At 42.6% G+C, this 17,911-nt stretch overlaps 1 protein-coding gene across 2 annotated transcripts in view; it reads right to left on the reverse strand.

Moving 5' to 3' along the window:
- The window catches only part of TTBK2 (tau tubulin kinase 2), a 646,589-nt gene that overhangs the window by 364,326 nt on the left and 264,352 nt on the right, over positions 1–17,911 (reverse strand). For both annotated transcript variants that reach the window (XM_086937102.1, XM_086937100.1), the window contains exon 5: positions 494–567. In XM_086937102.1, the coding sequence (XP_086793228.1) occupies positions 494–567 (74 nt within the window). The remainder of the gene's footprint in view (positions 1–493; positions 568–17,911) is intronic.

A 17,911-nucleotide genomic window follows, 5' to 3' on the forward strand; every position in this document is an offset into this window, starting at 1 on the left:
AACGTTTGCCACACACAGCTTCAGAAATAATTGCAAAAAGACTGCACACAAAAACATTAGCAGGATCAAAAAGAATACAGCACAGTATGAGAAATAGACATATGAGACAATAGCATGCAGGAAATAGGAGCAGTGAATTCTCTGGAAACAACGTTTTAATTTCTTGGGCACAATGTATGATGTACATTGCAACATGCAACGGAGAATCTGCTCACTGAGAAACAAACATAGGTCTATAAGGGAGTGAGACCAGCTACAAACATAAGAAGCTCATTTGAGAATTCAAAGTCATTCTTCCGTTTCTGACCTTTTGGAAGGCAGAAGCGGGAACACAATCCCTCCTCAAACTCTACCTTTTCTGGACAAGCCATCACAACACTATGATCTGTTCAGAAGGGACAGGATTTAAGCCATAGCAATTAGTGCTATAATTACATAAAATAAGAAAACAGACCATAAACAGTAAGTGAAAAATAGGTTTTGTCCACCTCACCTGCAACTGCATGACGACATAGTTGAATCGGTCATTCCTTCCACACCCTATGAATCTGCAGACATGGTCTTTCCCTGTTCCAAAGACATATAACATTAGCGCTGAGAGCAGCAGGAATACAAACATTTACAAAGTATCAATGTACAATGGTAACATGATAACAGCTAAAGTTTTCACTTTTTACAACTATTTGCATACATTTTCTTTATTAATCAAAAAAAACTTATGTATAATGATATGCAAGGTAATTAGGTTGTTCGCTGGTGCAATTCTAACATCTTTGGTATACCGACTGTGAAATGTTAATGGCTTTTTAAACATTTACTGCTATATATTTCTGTACCTATTGTTGAAGTGTTTAGAGGCAGATGTCCCAAGCCTATTCGAATTTGTAAACATCCCGATTTGCAGAATAGGGTCGTTTGCAACAGCAACAAGCATTTGCAATGCAATAGGTCTCGCATTAGGAAAGTTTGAGCTGTTGGTATTGTAAATGACAAATTTTTATTTATGTGTTGGCTTTGAAAATAGCGAAATTAATAGCTTTGTCATTTACAAAGACAGTACTTTTAACTTTCGCAAATGTGACACCTATAGCATTTGTAATGCAATATGTGTTGTATTACGTGTCTTAGATGTATTGATATTACAAATAACTATTGCTTTTAATTTTTTTAAATAATTAATACTTAAATAAAAGATATTGTAATTTATAATGGCAATATCTTAAACTTTTGTAAATAACTTTTGTGAAGATTATGTTAAGTGTATTTTATTGTGACGAAAATCCAAGAACAGAAGTGAAATATTAACATTTTTTTGTGACATTTGTAATAAAGCTCGAAACATTGAGAGAACATATTTGAACCAGTTGTTGTTGAATGGTTGCACAGATTGAAGCTGTGGTGGCGCTGAATGATGTTGTGGTGGTGACGAGGGATGCTGTGGCATTCAGTGATGCTGTGGTAGCGTATAGTGATGTTGTGGTGCCCCCGAGTGATGCTGTGGTAGTGCTGTGGTGATGCAATAGAGTGTAATTATGTGGCGTGTAACTATGTGGCACTGAGTGGTGTTTGGAGTGTATGCTGCATTGAGTGCAGTGTAATTATGTGGCGTGTAATTATGTAGCACTGAGTGATATTTGGAGTGTTTGTAGCATTGAGTGCATTGTTATTATCTAGCATATAATTATGTGGCACTGAGTGGTATTGTGTGGAGTGTGTGTTGCATTCAGTAGTGTAATTATGTGGCGTGTAATTATGTGGCACTGAGTGGTATTTGGAATGTTGCATGGAGTGCAGTGTAATTATGTGGCGTGTAATTATGTGGCACTGAGTGGTATTTGGAGTGTATGTTGCATTTAGCACGCTGACATTTTGTATCATATAATTATGTGGCACTGAGTGTTATTATGAGGAGTGTATGTTATAAGTGCAATTGTGTGGCGTGTAATTATGTGGCATTGAGTGGTATTGTTTGGAGTGTATGTTGCATTGAGTGTAGTGTAATTATGTAGCCTATAATTATGTGGCACTGAATGGTATTTGGAGTGTATGTTGCATTGAGTGCAGTGTAATAATGTGGTGTGTAATTATGTGGCACTGAGTGGTATTTGGAGTGTATGTCGCGCATTGAGTGCAGTGTAATTATGTGGCGTGTAATTATGTAGCACTGAGTGGTATTTGGAGTGTTTGTAGCATTGAGTGCATTGTTATTATCTAGCATATAATTATGTGGCACTAAGTGGTATTGTGTGGAGTGTGTGTTGCATTCAGTAGTGTAATTATGTGGCGTGTAATTATGTGGCACTGAGTGGTATTTGGAATGTTGCATGGAGTGCAGTGTAATTATGTGGCGTGTAATTATGTGGCACTGAGTGGTATTTGGAGTGTATGTTGCATTTAGCGCGCTGACATTTTGTATCATATAATTATGTGGCACTGAGTGTTATTATGAGGAGTGTATGTTATGAATGTAATTGTGTGGTGTGTAATTATGTGGCATTGAGTGGTATTGTTTGGAGTGTATGTTGCATTGAGTGTAGTGTAATTATGTAGCATATAATTATGTGGCACTGAATGGTATTTGGAGTGTATGTTGCATTGAGTGCAGTGTAATTATGTGGTGTGTAATTATGTGGCACTGAGTGGTATTTGGAGTGTATGTCGCGCATTGAGTGCAGTGTAATTATGTGGCGTGTAATTATGTGGCACTGAGTGGTATTTGGAGTGTATGTTGTGTTGAGCGCAGTGTAAGTATGTAGCATATAATTATGTGGAACTGAGTGGTATTGTCTGTAGTGTGTGTTGTATTCAGTAGAGTGTAATTATGTGGCACTGAGGGGTATTGTGTGGAGTGTGTGTTGCATTCAGTGCGAGCATTTCTGAGAGCCCCTACTTAATATCTCTGCCAAAGCATTGCTAACACAATGCCTTAGACGAGACCTAAAAATTAAGGACTGGTTATAATAACTACAAGCACTTGAATATATACAACATATAGGGGTTAAAATAGTGAATCCTGCACCAATAATGCACATAAACATGGCAACCAGAGAATGAAAACCCGAGCAGTGACTAAAGGAGCGTGCCTCGGAAATAATCCTAAGAGACAAAACCAAACCGGGAAAACACCATGTGTGTCATGCTCAACACCACCACAAGTGAGCCAACAACAAAAGAACGCTCAGATTGCATCTCAAGGTAAACACTCAATAATATGAACTCATGCACCACTGTATTGCAGACCAAGTCAAACACAAATGCATGTTAACTGGTAGCTTACGTGCTGAACACCAAGATCTAATGTTGAAGATGTGAACTGAATGTTGCTATCTGAACAGAAGGGGAAAGAAGTATGATTGTTCAAACTGACATAAATGAACAAACGCTGGTACCCATAATACCAAATTAATGAAATACCCTACCTTTCTGAGCAGGTACGCAAAGACGCACCACTGAAGTCTCAATACCCCGCGTACAAGGAAACTTCTAATGTCGTGAGGTAAAATGGGAATGGATCCTATTATAAAAAACCAGCAGAGTACTGTATGAATCTACGTATACATTTCCCGTGGAACGACTAAATACACAAAGTGCAACCCGAAATTACCTGGCAAAGTGAATATGCAGCCTCAACTGAAGCGTGGTCCTACGGCAATAAAACAACCTCCAGAAGTGGTGTTTAAACCAGGATGGGGGAATGCCCCAACGTCCAATCTTCATAATAGAACAAGAAGCTGTGATAACTAAAAAGAAACACAAGTTCCGTCGTTAAGGACATCTGTGGATGTCCCGGGCTCAAGTATATATGCCTAACAAACCCAAATTCTCACCGTTCTGCAACTGACAAGAGTCCCACACTGACTGACATGCACCTAATACTCCGTGACAACCGGAAGACCGGAAAGTCGGTCTCAAATATAGGAGTCTCAAAGACATTGAAAGTTGACTTGACGCAAACATTGCGGGGAGCTTTAATGATTGAACGGTCAAATAGCACACTCTGATGGAAACCCTAAACTGAAATGCGGCTGCTAGAAAACGTTCTTTCTAATACCGAGCATGACAAAACACTACACTAAGGCCATGGTTGAATCAAAAAATGAATACGCGCGTGGCTGTTACCACCATGAACCTCACCCCTTGTACTAAAAGACGAAAAACCCCGAAACTAGTGCCATTCTGACTCCTAGATTATTAACCATGAGGGGCAATGACTAAAACCTTTATCCAACTTTGACCGGACTAAAATAAGTGATGCATGAAGAATGCTCTCAAAGTAAACAAGACAACAATGCGGCGCAGGTAGGATCTTCCAGTTTACCTTCAGCCTCGAGGAGCTGTACACGAGCTACATGGAGCAGCACTGTGGCGGAGTACACCACAGACCTCTACACCTGATTCATCAACCCCTCCTTGGGCCATCTGAGGAAGTATCAGCTGAACTGGCAGTCACAGCACCGCCGTCACTCTGCCGGCCTGCGACCAGGAAGTCAGGCAGGCCGGTGCGACAACAGGAAACAGGAAGTAGGAGGGCGGGAGCCTACCCCGCCTCCCACGGATGAGCCGCGATTGGAGGGGGCCGTGTTTGGAGCACCGGAGCAGGCAGGAGCCTACCCTGCGCCCCGGTGCCGAAGGAGGGAAGAAGAGTCCTGCTGCCGGGCCCTGCAGCTGAGAAGAGCCGCCGCACGAAGGAAGCCGGTGAGTGGGTTGCTGACCGGGGGGGGGGGCGGCGGGGGGGGGGGAAGCATGTGCGCGCGCGAGTGCGGGCGGGCTTTGTATGTATGTGTGCGTGCGTGTGACTGTGGGGGAGGTGTGTGTGTGTGAGCGAGTGTCTGTATGACTGTATGTGTGTGCCTGCGTGTGCATGCGCTCGCCTGTGTGTTCGTGCGTGCATGCAGAGGGGTGGGGGCTGCCTGCCTGCATCTGTGTGAGCAAGGGCTGTGAGTTACTCTGCGCATGCGCGGGAACTCTGCGCATGCGCGGGTCAGACGCGCGCTCCCGCAGTGAAAACTGCGAAGGATTACGCTCGTGTCAGATTGGTGTCCACATTCCCAATAACGGGCCTAACGGGCCACAATAGGTCTGAAGCAGACACCTTCAATGCTCACGCATTGAGGGTAGGTCTGCTCGACCTAAAAAGGCATTTTGATATGTAAGAAAGCCAAATTATTATTCAGTAACACATTACTGAATCGCAACTTGGGTTTGTGACTACATTATTCGGTATTTGGAAGAGGTGTCCTGTTCAAATACTGAATCGCAGTAAAATGTATTAATGTTTTGGAACCGAAATCTGGTTGCGAAACAATAACATTTTCCTGACTTCTGAGAGGTAGTGGGACGCTGTGAACCTTGCTGCTTTTACTGGAAACTTTGCTGCCCTGCCGCCCAGTTGATTTGGGCTGTCATCGAGGGGGACACCAACAGCTCTCGCGGCCGTTGCCGCTTTTCACCGCCAGCACTATCGCGCACCACAGGGGGCCCACATTTCCCAGAAGGCAGCAGTGGCGCTGTTCCAGCGCGTCACTGCTTAGCGCCAGGCGGCGCTTATAAGCAGAGGAGGCCCCGCGCAGCGCGGGACGCTGTGAACCTTGCTGCTTATTGGAGACTTTGCGGTCCTGCCGCCCAGTTGATTCAGGCTGTCATCGAGGGGGACGCCACCAGCTCTCGCGGCCGTTGCCGCTTTTCACCGCCAGCACTACCACTATCGCGCACCACAGGGGGATCACATTTCCCAGAAGGCAGCAGTGGCTCTGTTCCAGCGCGTCACTGCTTAGCGCCAGGTGGCGCTTATAAGCGGCGGAGGCCCCACGCAGCGTGGGGCGCGCATGGGCGTGACTGGGCGCTGCCCGGGCCGCCCTTGGCCCGTCAGAGACCGTCTGAGGATGGGCTGGTCCACCCCTCTTAATGTTCGATGGCATTTTAACACTCTAAATATTCTATGGTTTGCACCATATTCATCGCCTGATACTGATAATTGCTGATATTTCGTGAAGAGTGGATTGGAACTATAGCTGTTTCTTATCTCAGGCTTCAGCTTGTAAACTATCTTTGGATTAACAGCTATGGCACATCTGTATTCTATCTGGCCCTCTTTCAGGCGCAGTAGCTTGGTGCATTTTACTTACATTCTGTGGACATCGTCAGAGTTACGGACAGAGGCATCTTATCCATTTTAACTGGTTTTTAGGATAACTTGCTGCACTAGTTATTGAGCGAATATCTCCATCTGTTTTGTGGTATAGATCTTGCACCCGCCATACTGTTTACTTTTCAATAGGTCCTAACTCAAAATGAGTAAACAGAAAGTAGCTGCGGGTTCAGGAGTGGTTGGAACCTTAGATGCCTTCTTATCTAGGGCAGTATCAGTTCTCACTAAAGAAATTATACAAGCGCAGCGCAGGTTATCCTTGGAGCACTTCCCCTCACATGGAAGGCTTTCCATTATCCCTGCATTCCCAGAGGCCTTGACTGCCCCTATTCATGTTACACCCCCTTTTGAGCAACAACGGAGTTTAACGTTGGAAGTCGATACCTCACAACTGAATGAACTTAGGCTTTCAGGGATCTAAGAGCAGGTACTTAGCCCTGCTAATCATAAATTACGGGTAATGGCACAGAAAGTAAAAGTAGCAACTATCTGCCTCAAGAAAGCCAGTACCACATCAAGGAAAAAAAGGGGATCCAGACAATCTGTGCGCCCAGTGTCAGGTAACCAGGGGGTTGTAGAAATACATGACACGGGTAATGCCACGGAAAGAGACTTAAGTAACCATGACCTGATTATTGTTGGGGTATTATCTGCTGGTTCTGAGGAAGGGATTTTCTGGGGAAGACTAGAAACTATGTTGAATTCCCTTCTAGACCCTATTGTACAAAAAATATGTGGGGTTGAATCAAGGTTGTCTAACTTAGAATTGTTGTTGGCTAATCCCCTCCAGGATACTGCTATAGCGAACCCACATAAGATTAAAACTCAAGGGTCTAGTACGAAAGAGAGTGGGGCGGGACAGAGGTGAGGAACCCGATAATGTGTCGGCCATAGCTAAAAGTAGGCCTCTGGATATAATAGGCCCAAGCAGTCCTAGGGTGGCTAAAGGAAATAACACAGATTTAAGACAGCCCACCAATACTAGAAACGCCCCACCTTTGCTGTAGATAAATAAGAGGTCTGAGGAGGGGTCTCTTGTGCCCTTAAGATTACCAACTATCGATCTCCTGCCAGAATCAACGCCATATGTAGCTATATTGGGGCATGTTCCCATCCACCCACCGGGTAAGAGTGAAAATTACGGGCAATTGATGAATAAAATAACGCATTGGTTCTCTCAGAATACCATAGATGGAGCCAATTTATCTAATAACATAATCATGCCACGCAGGGTCAACTGGATTGGTAGATCGAGCAAACAAGGGACAGGGGACTGTATCATTATTTACTTTGATAACCCCTATACTGCAGGCCGAATTTTTTCAAGAGGTTTTAGTCCCTCGTCATTAACGAGCACTGAAATTAGATTGTTACCTTTGGGGTTTTTCTATAAGCCACCAATTCATAGGGATGCGGTGAGATCTGCTCACGAGGAATACTACCAGGGGAATGGTTGGACAAGAATGAGACCTATACATTACCCTACTCCCTTGATGATACCTCAGCTACCCCGGAATAGGCAATGCGACACAGGGTATAGAGTGCCTCTAAATAACAGATTTGAAACTCTGTCAGGCATGGAGGCCTGCGATTGACTCTGGGAACTAGACATTTCAGGGGAGGGGGTTGCAGGATACATTATGGGAAAAAGCAGGAGTTGTTGGTGCCGAGCAACAAAGGGGGAGCCTGAATAATTTTATCTCTTGGAATATAGTGGACCTGGCTGTCAAGTTAAGGGACCCCAGATGGATAGCCTATGTGAAGCAATTTTCGATAATCTGCCTACAGGAGACTTGGTCGGTAGAGTGTGACCTTTTCCTAGAAGGCTACAAGGCCTACTTTGTCCCAGCTAAAGCATCAACAAGGGGGAGACCAAGGGGGGACGGGTTATTTACATCTCGTTAGCTGTTGTGTGTAAAATCCACGCAGTGCCCTCTTCACATTTAGGTATTCTCGCACTAGCGATATGTAAGGGGGCCCACAGCTGGGGACTTGTTAATTTTTACAATTCCATTCCTTCCCACTCTGATTTCAGTAATATAAAGGTCCTGAATGAATTTATAAACTTCTCCCTGAGTCCCAGCCTATGAGTCCCAGTTGACTTTAATATACACCTATGCGGCAACCCGTTATTGTCATGTATCTCAGAGTTGGGCTGTCCTAGTATGCACGGACTTCATTTTGAGCATACGGTTGAGGGGGAATGGTTAAATGATCTGATCAATGATTTAGATTTGATATCCACCATGGTCATAACGGATCTCCATACTAGTTTTACAGTGTCCACTTTTAAGGGTCATGGGAATGGGTCTTTTATTGATTTTGTTTTAATTTCTTTTAACTTTTAACTGCCTTCGATGCATTTATGTCAGACAGGGATTTGAAAATAAATAACACCAAATCCTATGTCATGCAGGTAGGGCAGCCCCCAAAAAAGAACTTCTGATTTAAAGTTGGAGTCTCCAATATTCCCCTCACTAGCACGTTCTCCTACTTAGGGGTCTTTTTTGACTATAAGCTTAACTGGGGCCCTCACATACTGAAAAAGAAAGGGGACATGGCGAGGATGAATGCAGAAATTTTTAATTTTGCCTCCAAATTGGGAAAAAAGCCCACTGGAGCTATGCTCCAAGTCTACAAAGCCAAATCTTTAGCTACAGCAACTTACGGCAGCGAAATATGGGGGTACAATGCTGGAGACTGCCTACAAATTGTGGAGAACGATTTTCTGAAACGTTTATTATGTGTCCCACGAGGAACATCAAATGTTGTTGTCCAGGAAGAATTGCGGACTCAGTTTGTTAGTGACGTGCTCTCCTTGTGCCCTCTGACTTGCTGGATAAAAATGTGGCTGAATCCCGACATCCCCTTGACCCATCTGATTCTAAAAGATTGTATGGCAATGGATAACTCGACCACAGCACCATGGCTAAATTACATTATGAAAAGTCTTGTAAGCTTGGGGCGGGGGAGTTATTTGTCAAACCTGAATGTATTAAAAAGGGAGATGTGGAGGCAATAAAAACGGCCTTTCTACTAGAAAGGAAATTGACAAGGGAAGCCAAGGAGCTACAGAAACCTAGCGTACGGTCATATATTATGCTGAAAACAACCCAGAGAGCAGAGCCATACCTCTTGGGTACTTTGTCCACGTACAAGAAATTTCTATTAACTAGGTTCCGTATGAACTCGTTTCATCACATGCTTGTAAAACCAAAATGTTTAATCTATAATCAAGTGGCAGCTCCCTGCGGCTGCGACGGAAAATCTCTGCAGGATATACTGCATTTTATACTTTTATGCCAATTATATGAATTCCCTCGCAAACGCTACCTGGTTCCTCTTTTAAAAAAACTTAATTTTAGACAGGTCCGCCCAGCCATGATGTACCTACAATTATTGAACGGGGATTGCTTATTTTTTAATGTGGAATTCTTAAAATCAATTGTGAAGTCTAGGAAGTATATGGACTTGTAACAAATTCTCTTTAAAATGTTAACACATTTTTATTAACTGTATGCCGCAATGGATATCACTTTAATAATACACTGTCACTTTCTGCTGTATCATGAATTGCAATAATTTTTCTCAGTGAGTGCCCTAAATTAATTATTGTCTGGATATGGCTGTTGATTATTTTTATAATGCATTCTTATCTTTGATGTATCAGTTTGTGTAACTTTTATGGTTTATCATCTTAAACCGAATAAAGTTTCTTTGAATTTGAATTTTAGTGGAAAGGCATTCGCAAATTGGACAAAGTCCAAAAACAAACCCTTCCGCATTGGGAATGCTGAAAAACATATTTAAAAAAATATATATATAAATTTTTTCAAATGTTAGAAGTGTTGTCTTGCCTTTTTAAAGGCATCCCGTTTTCCTTCAAGGAAAGCAGGTGTGATTTAAAAAACAAATCTTTAACAGCACTCACAGACATGGTGGTCAGCTGACTTCAGAAGGCCACCATTCCGGTGATGGCTGCAATTTTGCAACCTTCCTCATTAATATTCATGAGGTAGCTTGAACTGCGATAGACTTCAAATCATGTAATTGCGCCCACCTATTAGCACATGGGTCGGTACACAAAAACAGAATGGATTCAGTAAAGGACTGGACGCAGCTGGCAAGCTCCTTTACCGAGTCCATTCTTAGTACATATGGCCTTTAATATCGTCTAGGCTCAAAGGTTGAAGATAATCTTTATTTGGTCAAAAAAAGACTATAAAAGCACGTTAAAAACAATTACAAAAAGATCAGATGCATTGAAATCACAAAAGTCAATTACTGAAATATAGGTCATCATTGCCCTTCCATGGCATCATAGCTGAATCATGCTGAATATGTTTTCCCTAAGGTACTCGCCTGGGTAATAAAATTCAACACTGCATAACAGATTGTCTAGCCACTGAAGAGACACAGCAAACACACAAAGTGATGAAAGGAAAGCTTGCAATAAGTCTAACCACTAGCAATCACTCGGGCATAGGTGCTAAAAGTAGTGACAGAGATCAAATGTCAGTCTAGTCTTCTGACAAATTGCTTCTTATTCTTTAAACAGGGAGCCTGGTGTTTACTATTCTTTCTCTTACTGCTAAGTGTGAGTATTTTGTAAAGTGTACTATGTGGCAATCTTGCTGGCGTGGAAGGAAAGGTTGTAAGTTGTCATTTTCTTCTAACAATACAAAAAAATGCCAACACCTATAAATGAACTTCACAAATATTTCGAAATATATAAACAGTTAAGAAAGCACAATTGAATTCTGAGCTTCTAATCCTGAAGTGTGATGGAAACAAATACTTTAATACAATCAAAACAAATCACAATACTTTACGTGGGGATGCAAAAATAACATTCACTGAAACCAAAAAATTCCACACATTATCGTTTGTGCACTATTCGATATAGCTTTATCAGTAAAACTGCACGTCTGCGTAAATGTAGGGGTAATTGCAATGGAAAATGTGCTGTCTTTAAATGACAATATGCTATCACACCACGTTCATGTAATATATTTGTGACACAGTACTCTTACACAGTACTCCTAAATGCAACACCAGCTAAATGAGCCACTCTCCTGTAGACTGGGCGTTGCTCATTTGCAACACTTGTTCTTTGAGTGATGCTTGAATTTTCCCAACCTCTATGAGTTCAGAGATGTAACTTTGATGGCAGTCCCCTCACTCTGAAGATTGGTACAGCACCATTGCACTCGGGGTGCATTTCACCCCATCATTCTTTGCCAACCATGCAACCTCAGTAGGATCACTCTGGCCTTACAAAATATAGAGAACAAACAGAGGCGCACAGAGTTTGAAGGTCCCTTACACACCTGCTTTTATGTTGGAATACCCTTAGAACAAAGGAGTTTGATAGAAATATGAGGGACTAAACATAATTTGCTAAAAGGTGTAGATTAACTATTATCAACTCCAATGGGCTGACAAAATATTCTTTTCAGATGATATTTTCTAATTCCATTCGAACACAACTAGCTGAAGTTATTGTGCTAGGAAAGTCACTTCCATGAAAGAAACTTGCGATGGCATGGCTGAAAGCTTAAAGTGGGCTCCACAAGAAATATAACATCATTTAGGAACCAAGTGAGGACAACAATGGGTTTAGCAGGAATTTGTTTCTGAAATAATTTCTAATACTGGCAATAAAAGGTAAAAGAAATAAAAAAAAGTAATCAGGTAAAATGCATGCTCAAACAGCGGCTAAATACCATTTAATCATACGGTTACCCATAACCATTGCGCCTTTCTGCTTAAAATAGAAATGTGGACTGTTTGAGCCTGCAGTGGGTCCAATGAGTAACCTACCGTCTTACCGAGTCTACAATATGGGTGATCTACTAGAGTAGGCAGCAATCACAGAAGGTTATCTGGCTGCTAAAAGAACTTCCAAAAACTTCAGAAGGAAGATAAGGTCCCTGAGTGAGGTGCTGCTTGACACCAGGTTTTTTCTTTTTGAATTGTGTGTCTTGTAGCCCTGTTTCAGAATGTAATAAACAAGACTGCAAGTCCCAGATTTCAAAGGAAAACGCTGGACGAAAGCAGCACATCATGCATGGACCTGGGAAACATGGCAGGTCTGGAGTAATGTGGAAACACATTATGCAGCCTGAATCTGTTCAAACAAGTCTCATAAAGAGCCCCTTAGAAATATGACGCCTTGAACACAGTAAGTGACACTTCTTGTAATCACAGTGGTATAGAGAACTATTTCCAGGATCTGATCTAGGACTTCCCGCAGGAAGTCCCATTCATGGTGAGCTGAAGAGGTTATGCTCAGCAAGGTCGCGTTTGTATCATACTTTCCAGCTAGCTGAACTGGTGATAGAAGCTATGTTCTAAAAGGATAACTTTCTTGCAAAGATCCATTGACACCACCCTGCCCTGTTTGATCACATAAATCATGGTTGAAATGTTGTTCCTTAAGACCTGAACTGGGCAACCATATAATTGAAGGAGATAAACCTTCAAACACCGAAACCAACATAAAAGCTCTTAAATCCAGAAGACTGGTGTGGATTGATAGCTCCTTAAGCAACTAAGATACAAAGAACAGATCGCAGAGGTGGGCACTACAGCTCATAAGGGAAGTGCTGCCACCAATGTCACATCTTAAGCCAAGGCTCTCAACACTGTACACCTTTAAGAAAATAAATGGTACACTAAGTAGAGTCAGTTCTGAGAGAATATAAATGACATCCATTAGACGGCCATACAATTGGCTCCACTGGGATCTCAGTTACAGATCAAGATGAGACATATACAGCCAGACGTGTGGGACTAGGACAATGTGGGAGGGCAATAGCTTTACAATGGAACAAGCAAGCCAGGTGGGAAATGGATATGAGACGACCATTCAGGGGAAGGAATGGGGGCTGGCCAGGCAGCAGGTCCACAGGATGCCACGGAACACACGCCATAAATACACACAATTCAACTTTTTACACCATACCTACTTCACTCCACATAGCTCAAACATCATGATCCAATGTCATGCGCTGTCCCGAATGCATCCTGACGGATGCAAACTTTATACACATGGTGCGGAGCTGTCCTATAGTAGTGAGATTCTGGAACATGATGGTGGGGGATATGAAGCGCACATTAAATAGACGCGATCTTCTAACTCTTGAGACTAGCATTCTGGGAATGTATACAAGCAGACAAGCAAAAAAAGTGGGCAACAGATTCCTTGGTTTGACTCTGGTAATTATCCGTAGGAACATAGCACGACAATGGCAGTCTACGGTTGGACCACCATACAGTGTGGAGAAACAGGAGGTGGTGAACTGGGCAATGATCGAGAGGGCCACCATACAAGCTAAGGAACTGAGGAGGGTCTGCAAGAAACCCATCGACCTTTGGACAAAAATCCTCATTGTCTTGTCAGGGGTAGACGGCTGAAAACTCCTAAGACGCCTCGCACCACAACTCCTGCAGAGACACACTCCTAACAGACAGGCTCTTGCTCCATACTTCTTGGATGATTACCAATCAAATAAAAGCAGATAAAAGTAGTTGACTCTTGTATCTGCCATACTTAAAATGACCCTAGCGGGTGGGCAATTGTTACTAACAACTATATTGGAATATGTAGGCAGGGAAATTGCTCTGGTGCAGTTCTAAGTTATTGAAGTGAGATCATCCTCAGTCATGCAATTAGTAGGCATTGCTATTTTACATCCTGACTATACACTGAACTCCAGTGCATGAAACACAAATATGTACTGCTTAGTATTTAGTACTCCACAATGAAAATGTTTGTTATATAAGCAAAAGGCTAATACAAACATTTAAAAAACCAATGGGATTGGCAGTCTGTTGAGGTCTGTCTGAGAAGTTGGAAATCATCATCTGAATGCTGTATAAGTTTATTATTATTTTTAATTCAGATAGGCTCACATCTGACATTTACTAAGCCCTTCCTCTATCAACTGAAGCTTCTGTGCAAGCACTAGATATCAATTCTGCTTGTTCACTGAGAACCCCAGATTGCACAAATGATGTCTGTAGAAGAATGGTCTTTCTGTGGAATTTCTAGGCCGGATAGTGCAAAGACAAGTCATCAAGAAAAAGGGTAAATATTAGTGCACTTATGGTGCACATGATGAACCACAACCACCAGCACTTTGGTAAAGACCTCAGATGCTGTAATGGGACCGAAAAAGACGCAAACTGGAAGAAATCCTACAGTGAGCTTCAAGTCTTTCCTGTGTTTCTTGGCAACAGAGACATGGAAAGATGTGTCATGAAGGCCTAAGGAAAACATCCTATCTAGCGTTTTCAACACAGAAACGATCTGTAGTGATCATCTGAACCGGTCGTACTATAGGAACTTGATTAGGAATCTAAAATCCAAGATAAAGTCGTCCCTCTTTTGTCGGCTCTCGGAAATACCTGGAATACCAATCCTTTCCTATCTCAACAAAGGAACCAAGTCAACTGCCCCCTAGCAGGCAGCAAGTTTACCCTGCTTATCAAGATGTTTGTGTAGGGGATTGACAGATAGGGTGAGGTGGGACAGTGTGAGAATCTCTAGAAAAGGCAGGGAGTATCCGGAACGTGTTACCTAAAGGACCCATTGGTCCAATATTATGCCCTACCAGTGCTCCAAAAATTAAGCCACATGGCCGCCAATTGGTGTATCGTGTTCAGAGCAGACGGGAGGCATAACAAGGTTTTAAGGATGTAGGGGTGGAGGAGGATAATGCCTCCACATTGCTATTTTCCCCCTCTATTGGTAAAAAAGTGGCGGTGTAAGCCGTTACTGGTAATGATGAACATATGGGGACTACTGACACTGCATTTCCTGCATTACCTGTAGAATCTATTGGAGGGAGAAGCCAGGACAGAGTGCTAACTGTGGCTCTATTCTGTTTGTTTAAAACACTCCAATGAAGAGTCTGTTTTCTCTCCAAAAAGGTATGCATCCTGTGGAGGCTTCTGCAGTGTCCAGTACCTTTTGCATAACTTGTTTGGCAGCATCCATCCTATCCAGTAATAGCTCGGTGAAAGGGTACCTTGTGTGCAGTAAACCAATAAAGGTGTGTGCATTCGCAAAACATATACGGGTTTCCTGAGGCAAAGCCTTTCAGGTCCATAGTGTCCAGCTTTTTTGAATCCCTATTCAGAGGGGCGGAAGTGCTAATATTCTGATTTGGCAGGATGAAGCCTGCAACACTAAAATTTAAGTTTATAGCAAAGCAACAAATATTGGGACACGGGGGTTCAGAAGAACGGCCCTGCATTTTTGGTATACCTCAGAAAAGTTGGTATCTGTTGTGCTATATCCCAGGCCCCACATACTCCTTTCATTAAAAGCTTCAATAAATGACAATACCATTTTGAAAATGTTATCTGTCACAATTACTGTAAAGATGTTCATTTGCAAGGCTTTGCTACCTTTTCAATGGCTGCAACATAGTGAGGCTGGTCCAGTATAAAGGGACCTTCCGCAATTTGGAATTCTAATTCTGGCGAGGTGCCTAGCTTACACCTTAAGACGTGTATTAGTATCAAGAGGAGGCAGCAGGCTGTGAGGTCATCCTCATTTACTACTAGGTAGATGCAGGAACTGAAGTGCATCAGAATTATAACCCAACAGGGCTGGAAAATGGGAAATTTCATCCAGTATCCTGAATCCATGGAAGGGGAATCTGTAGATATTAATATTCCCTATGGTAGTGCTCTGTTTTAGCTCTGGCAGACTGAACAAACGTTTGCTGAGACATGTATCATGACACCAAGAAAGTCAGCTGGCATAGTCAGGACCAGAGTGGAGCACTGCAGTGGGCTTTCATCTTGGTATTGGGTCTGCAGTCTTACTCTGCTTCAGGGAGCTTGAGATGATGGGCTTTGAAAGACTCAGAGTCAGGACTGCAGTCGCCGAAATTAATGGACTTATGGGAAGATCCAGTCCAACTGCAAGCAGACTAATGGAAGGTTTAATAGCTATCAGATTGCAAGGTGGAGCAAGCGCAGAAAAAAAAGCAGATGCGGCTTGTTCATCCATTGGTTTTGAACGTGTGATTTGAGATCATTAACCAACAATACAGACACTGGTTGATATAACTGTCATTCACCATCATAAATAGAATGCTAAAATTAAACTATAAATCTACCAACATAGGTTGCTACAAAATGACCATTACACATAAACCTCAATCATTTTATCACATAAGAAAACATACCTTAAATTAAATGAAATATAGATCTAAATAGCAATCACTTCCAGCAAACTGCAAGTCAGTTCATAATATAAGGATTAGTTCCTTTTCACCAGCATGCAACTATTTCAGTGGTAGATTATCTGAAACTAGCAAGTGCCCCCATCCTGAAGTAAGAAACACAATAACCTACACTCCTCTGCATGGATGGCCGAGTTACTTTTTTATCAAATAAAACTCAGATAGTCTTCTTTTCAGTGAGGAAAAAGTGTCCCTCTCTCTCTTTGCAGACTCAGACCCTGAAAGGAAAACTGAACGCCCAAGAAAATGATATGTTTCATCATGAATGGCCATTAGAAAAAACAAAACCTGGGGCAAAGGAAGTCTGTAGAAGCCGTACTATCTTTTAAAAGAAGATTATTTCCAAATCAGGAGACTTGTGCTCCTAAGGGCACTAAACAAAATGTTCAGTTTTCTGAAAAGCCCCACAGGACATCAATAGGCTCCAAAGAGAGCAGAAGTGATGATGAAAACGCTGGTTGGTCTGAGAATGAGCAGCCAGAATGCCATCCACCAAAGCAGCATCATGTGTAAACAAGGCATGCTTCTCGTTTGCTGATAACTGGCTCCGGCAAATTACGCTGGACCTATTGCAGGCTGATGAACAACATCGGGATGTTCTTCGTCAAATAACCTTGGGTGTACCTTAGGGTAGTTCCCAGAGCCCTTTGGCACTGAAGGAACCTGAAACCATGATCTGGGGAAAAAGGGAAAACTTAGGGGGGAAAGGGGATACTGCACACCTTGGAATGATGGCTTCTGAATCTTTCCCTGTAAAGCACTGGGGAGATGATCCATTAAATTAATATCTTGCTAGCAACTGGGAATGTGAGGCCATTCAGGAGACTTTGTGGGACCATGATTAGAGGTGCTGTCCTTGGATCTGTTGCCCAAATAGAGCAACTCATCCAGTTGCAGAACCCACTGAAGAATGCTTTGGAGTTAGGTGAGTTGACCTACAGCGTACACAGATTGCCTGTGAGGTGTGCAATGATACCGGACAAATGGAACACTTAGTATGCTGGAAAACGGTATCACAAAGCTAAAAATCAAAAGTGCAGCTGAGGCTTTGGAACTGACAAAAACAAAGCAAACGTTGGCTGAAAGGAGAGAAGAGACTGGGCAAACAAGCGATCTGCCATGGGAAGAACGATAGGCTTGAGTGCAGCCAAACTTCAAAATGACCAGTGTGTATGCTTGATATAAATGCACTCTGATAATCTTACCCCTTTAAATCCCATCAGAGTGCCGGTGGGAGATAGGATGTAACTGTAGGAACCGGTTACTAACCAGTTACACCAACCCACTCTTCATACCTGGCTCCCTCTACATACGCCTTCAATTACATGATTCTAACTCAACTGGGATAGCATCCCTACTGCATGGCAATCGCAGTGGATTTAGGACCACAATCATCTTCGCTGCAATATTTTGTCAGATTATTGATGCTGCCTGCTGGACATTAGGCTAAAGGTCTCCTTTCCCTCACCAAGGTCAACTTAACCAGTGAAGGAGTTCCAAG

This window comes from Lissotriton vulgaris, chromosome 9 (genome assembly GCF_964263255.1).
Source record: "Lissotriton vulgaris chromosome 9, aLisVul1.2, whole genome shotgun sequence".
NCBI classification, from domain to species: domain Eukaryota; kingdom Metazoa; phylum Chordata; class Amphibia; order Caudata; family Salamandridae; genus Lissotriton; species Lissotriton vulgaris.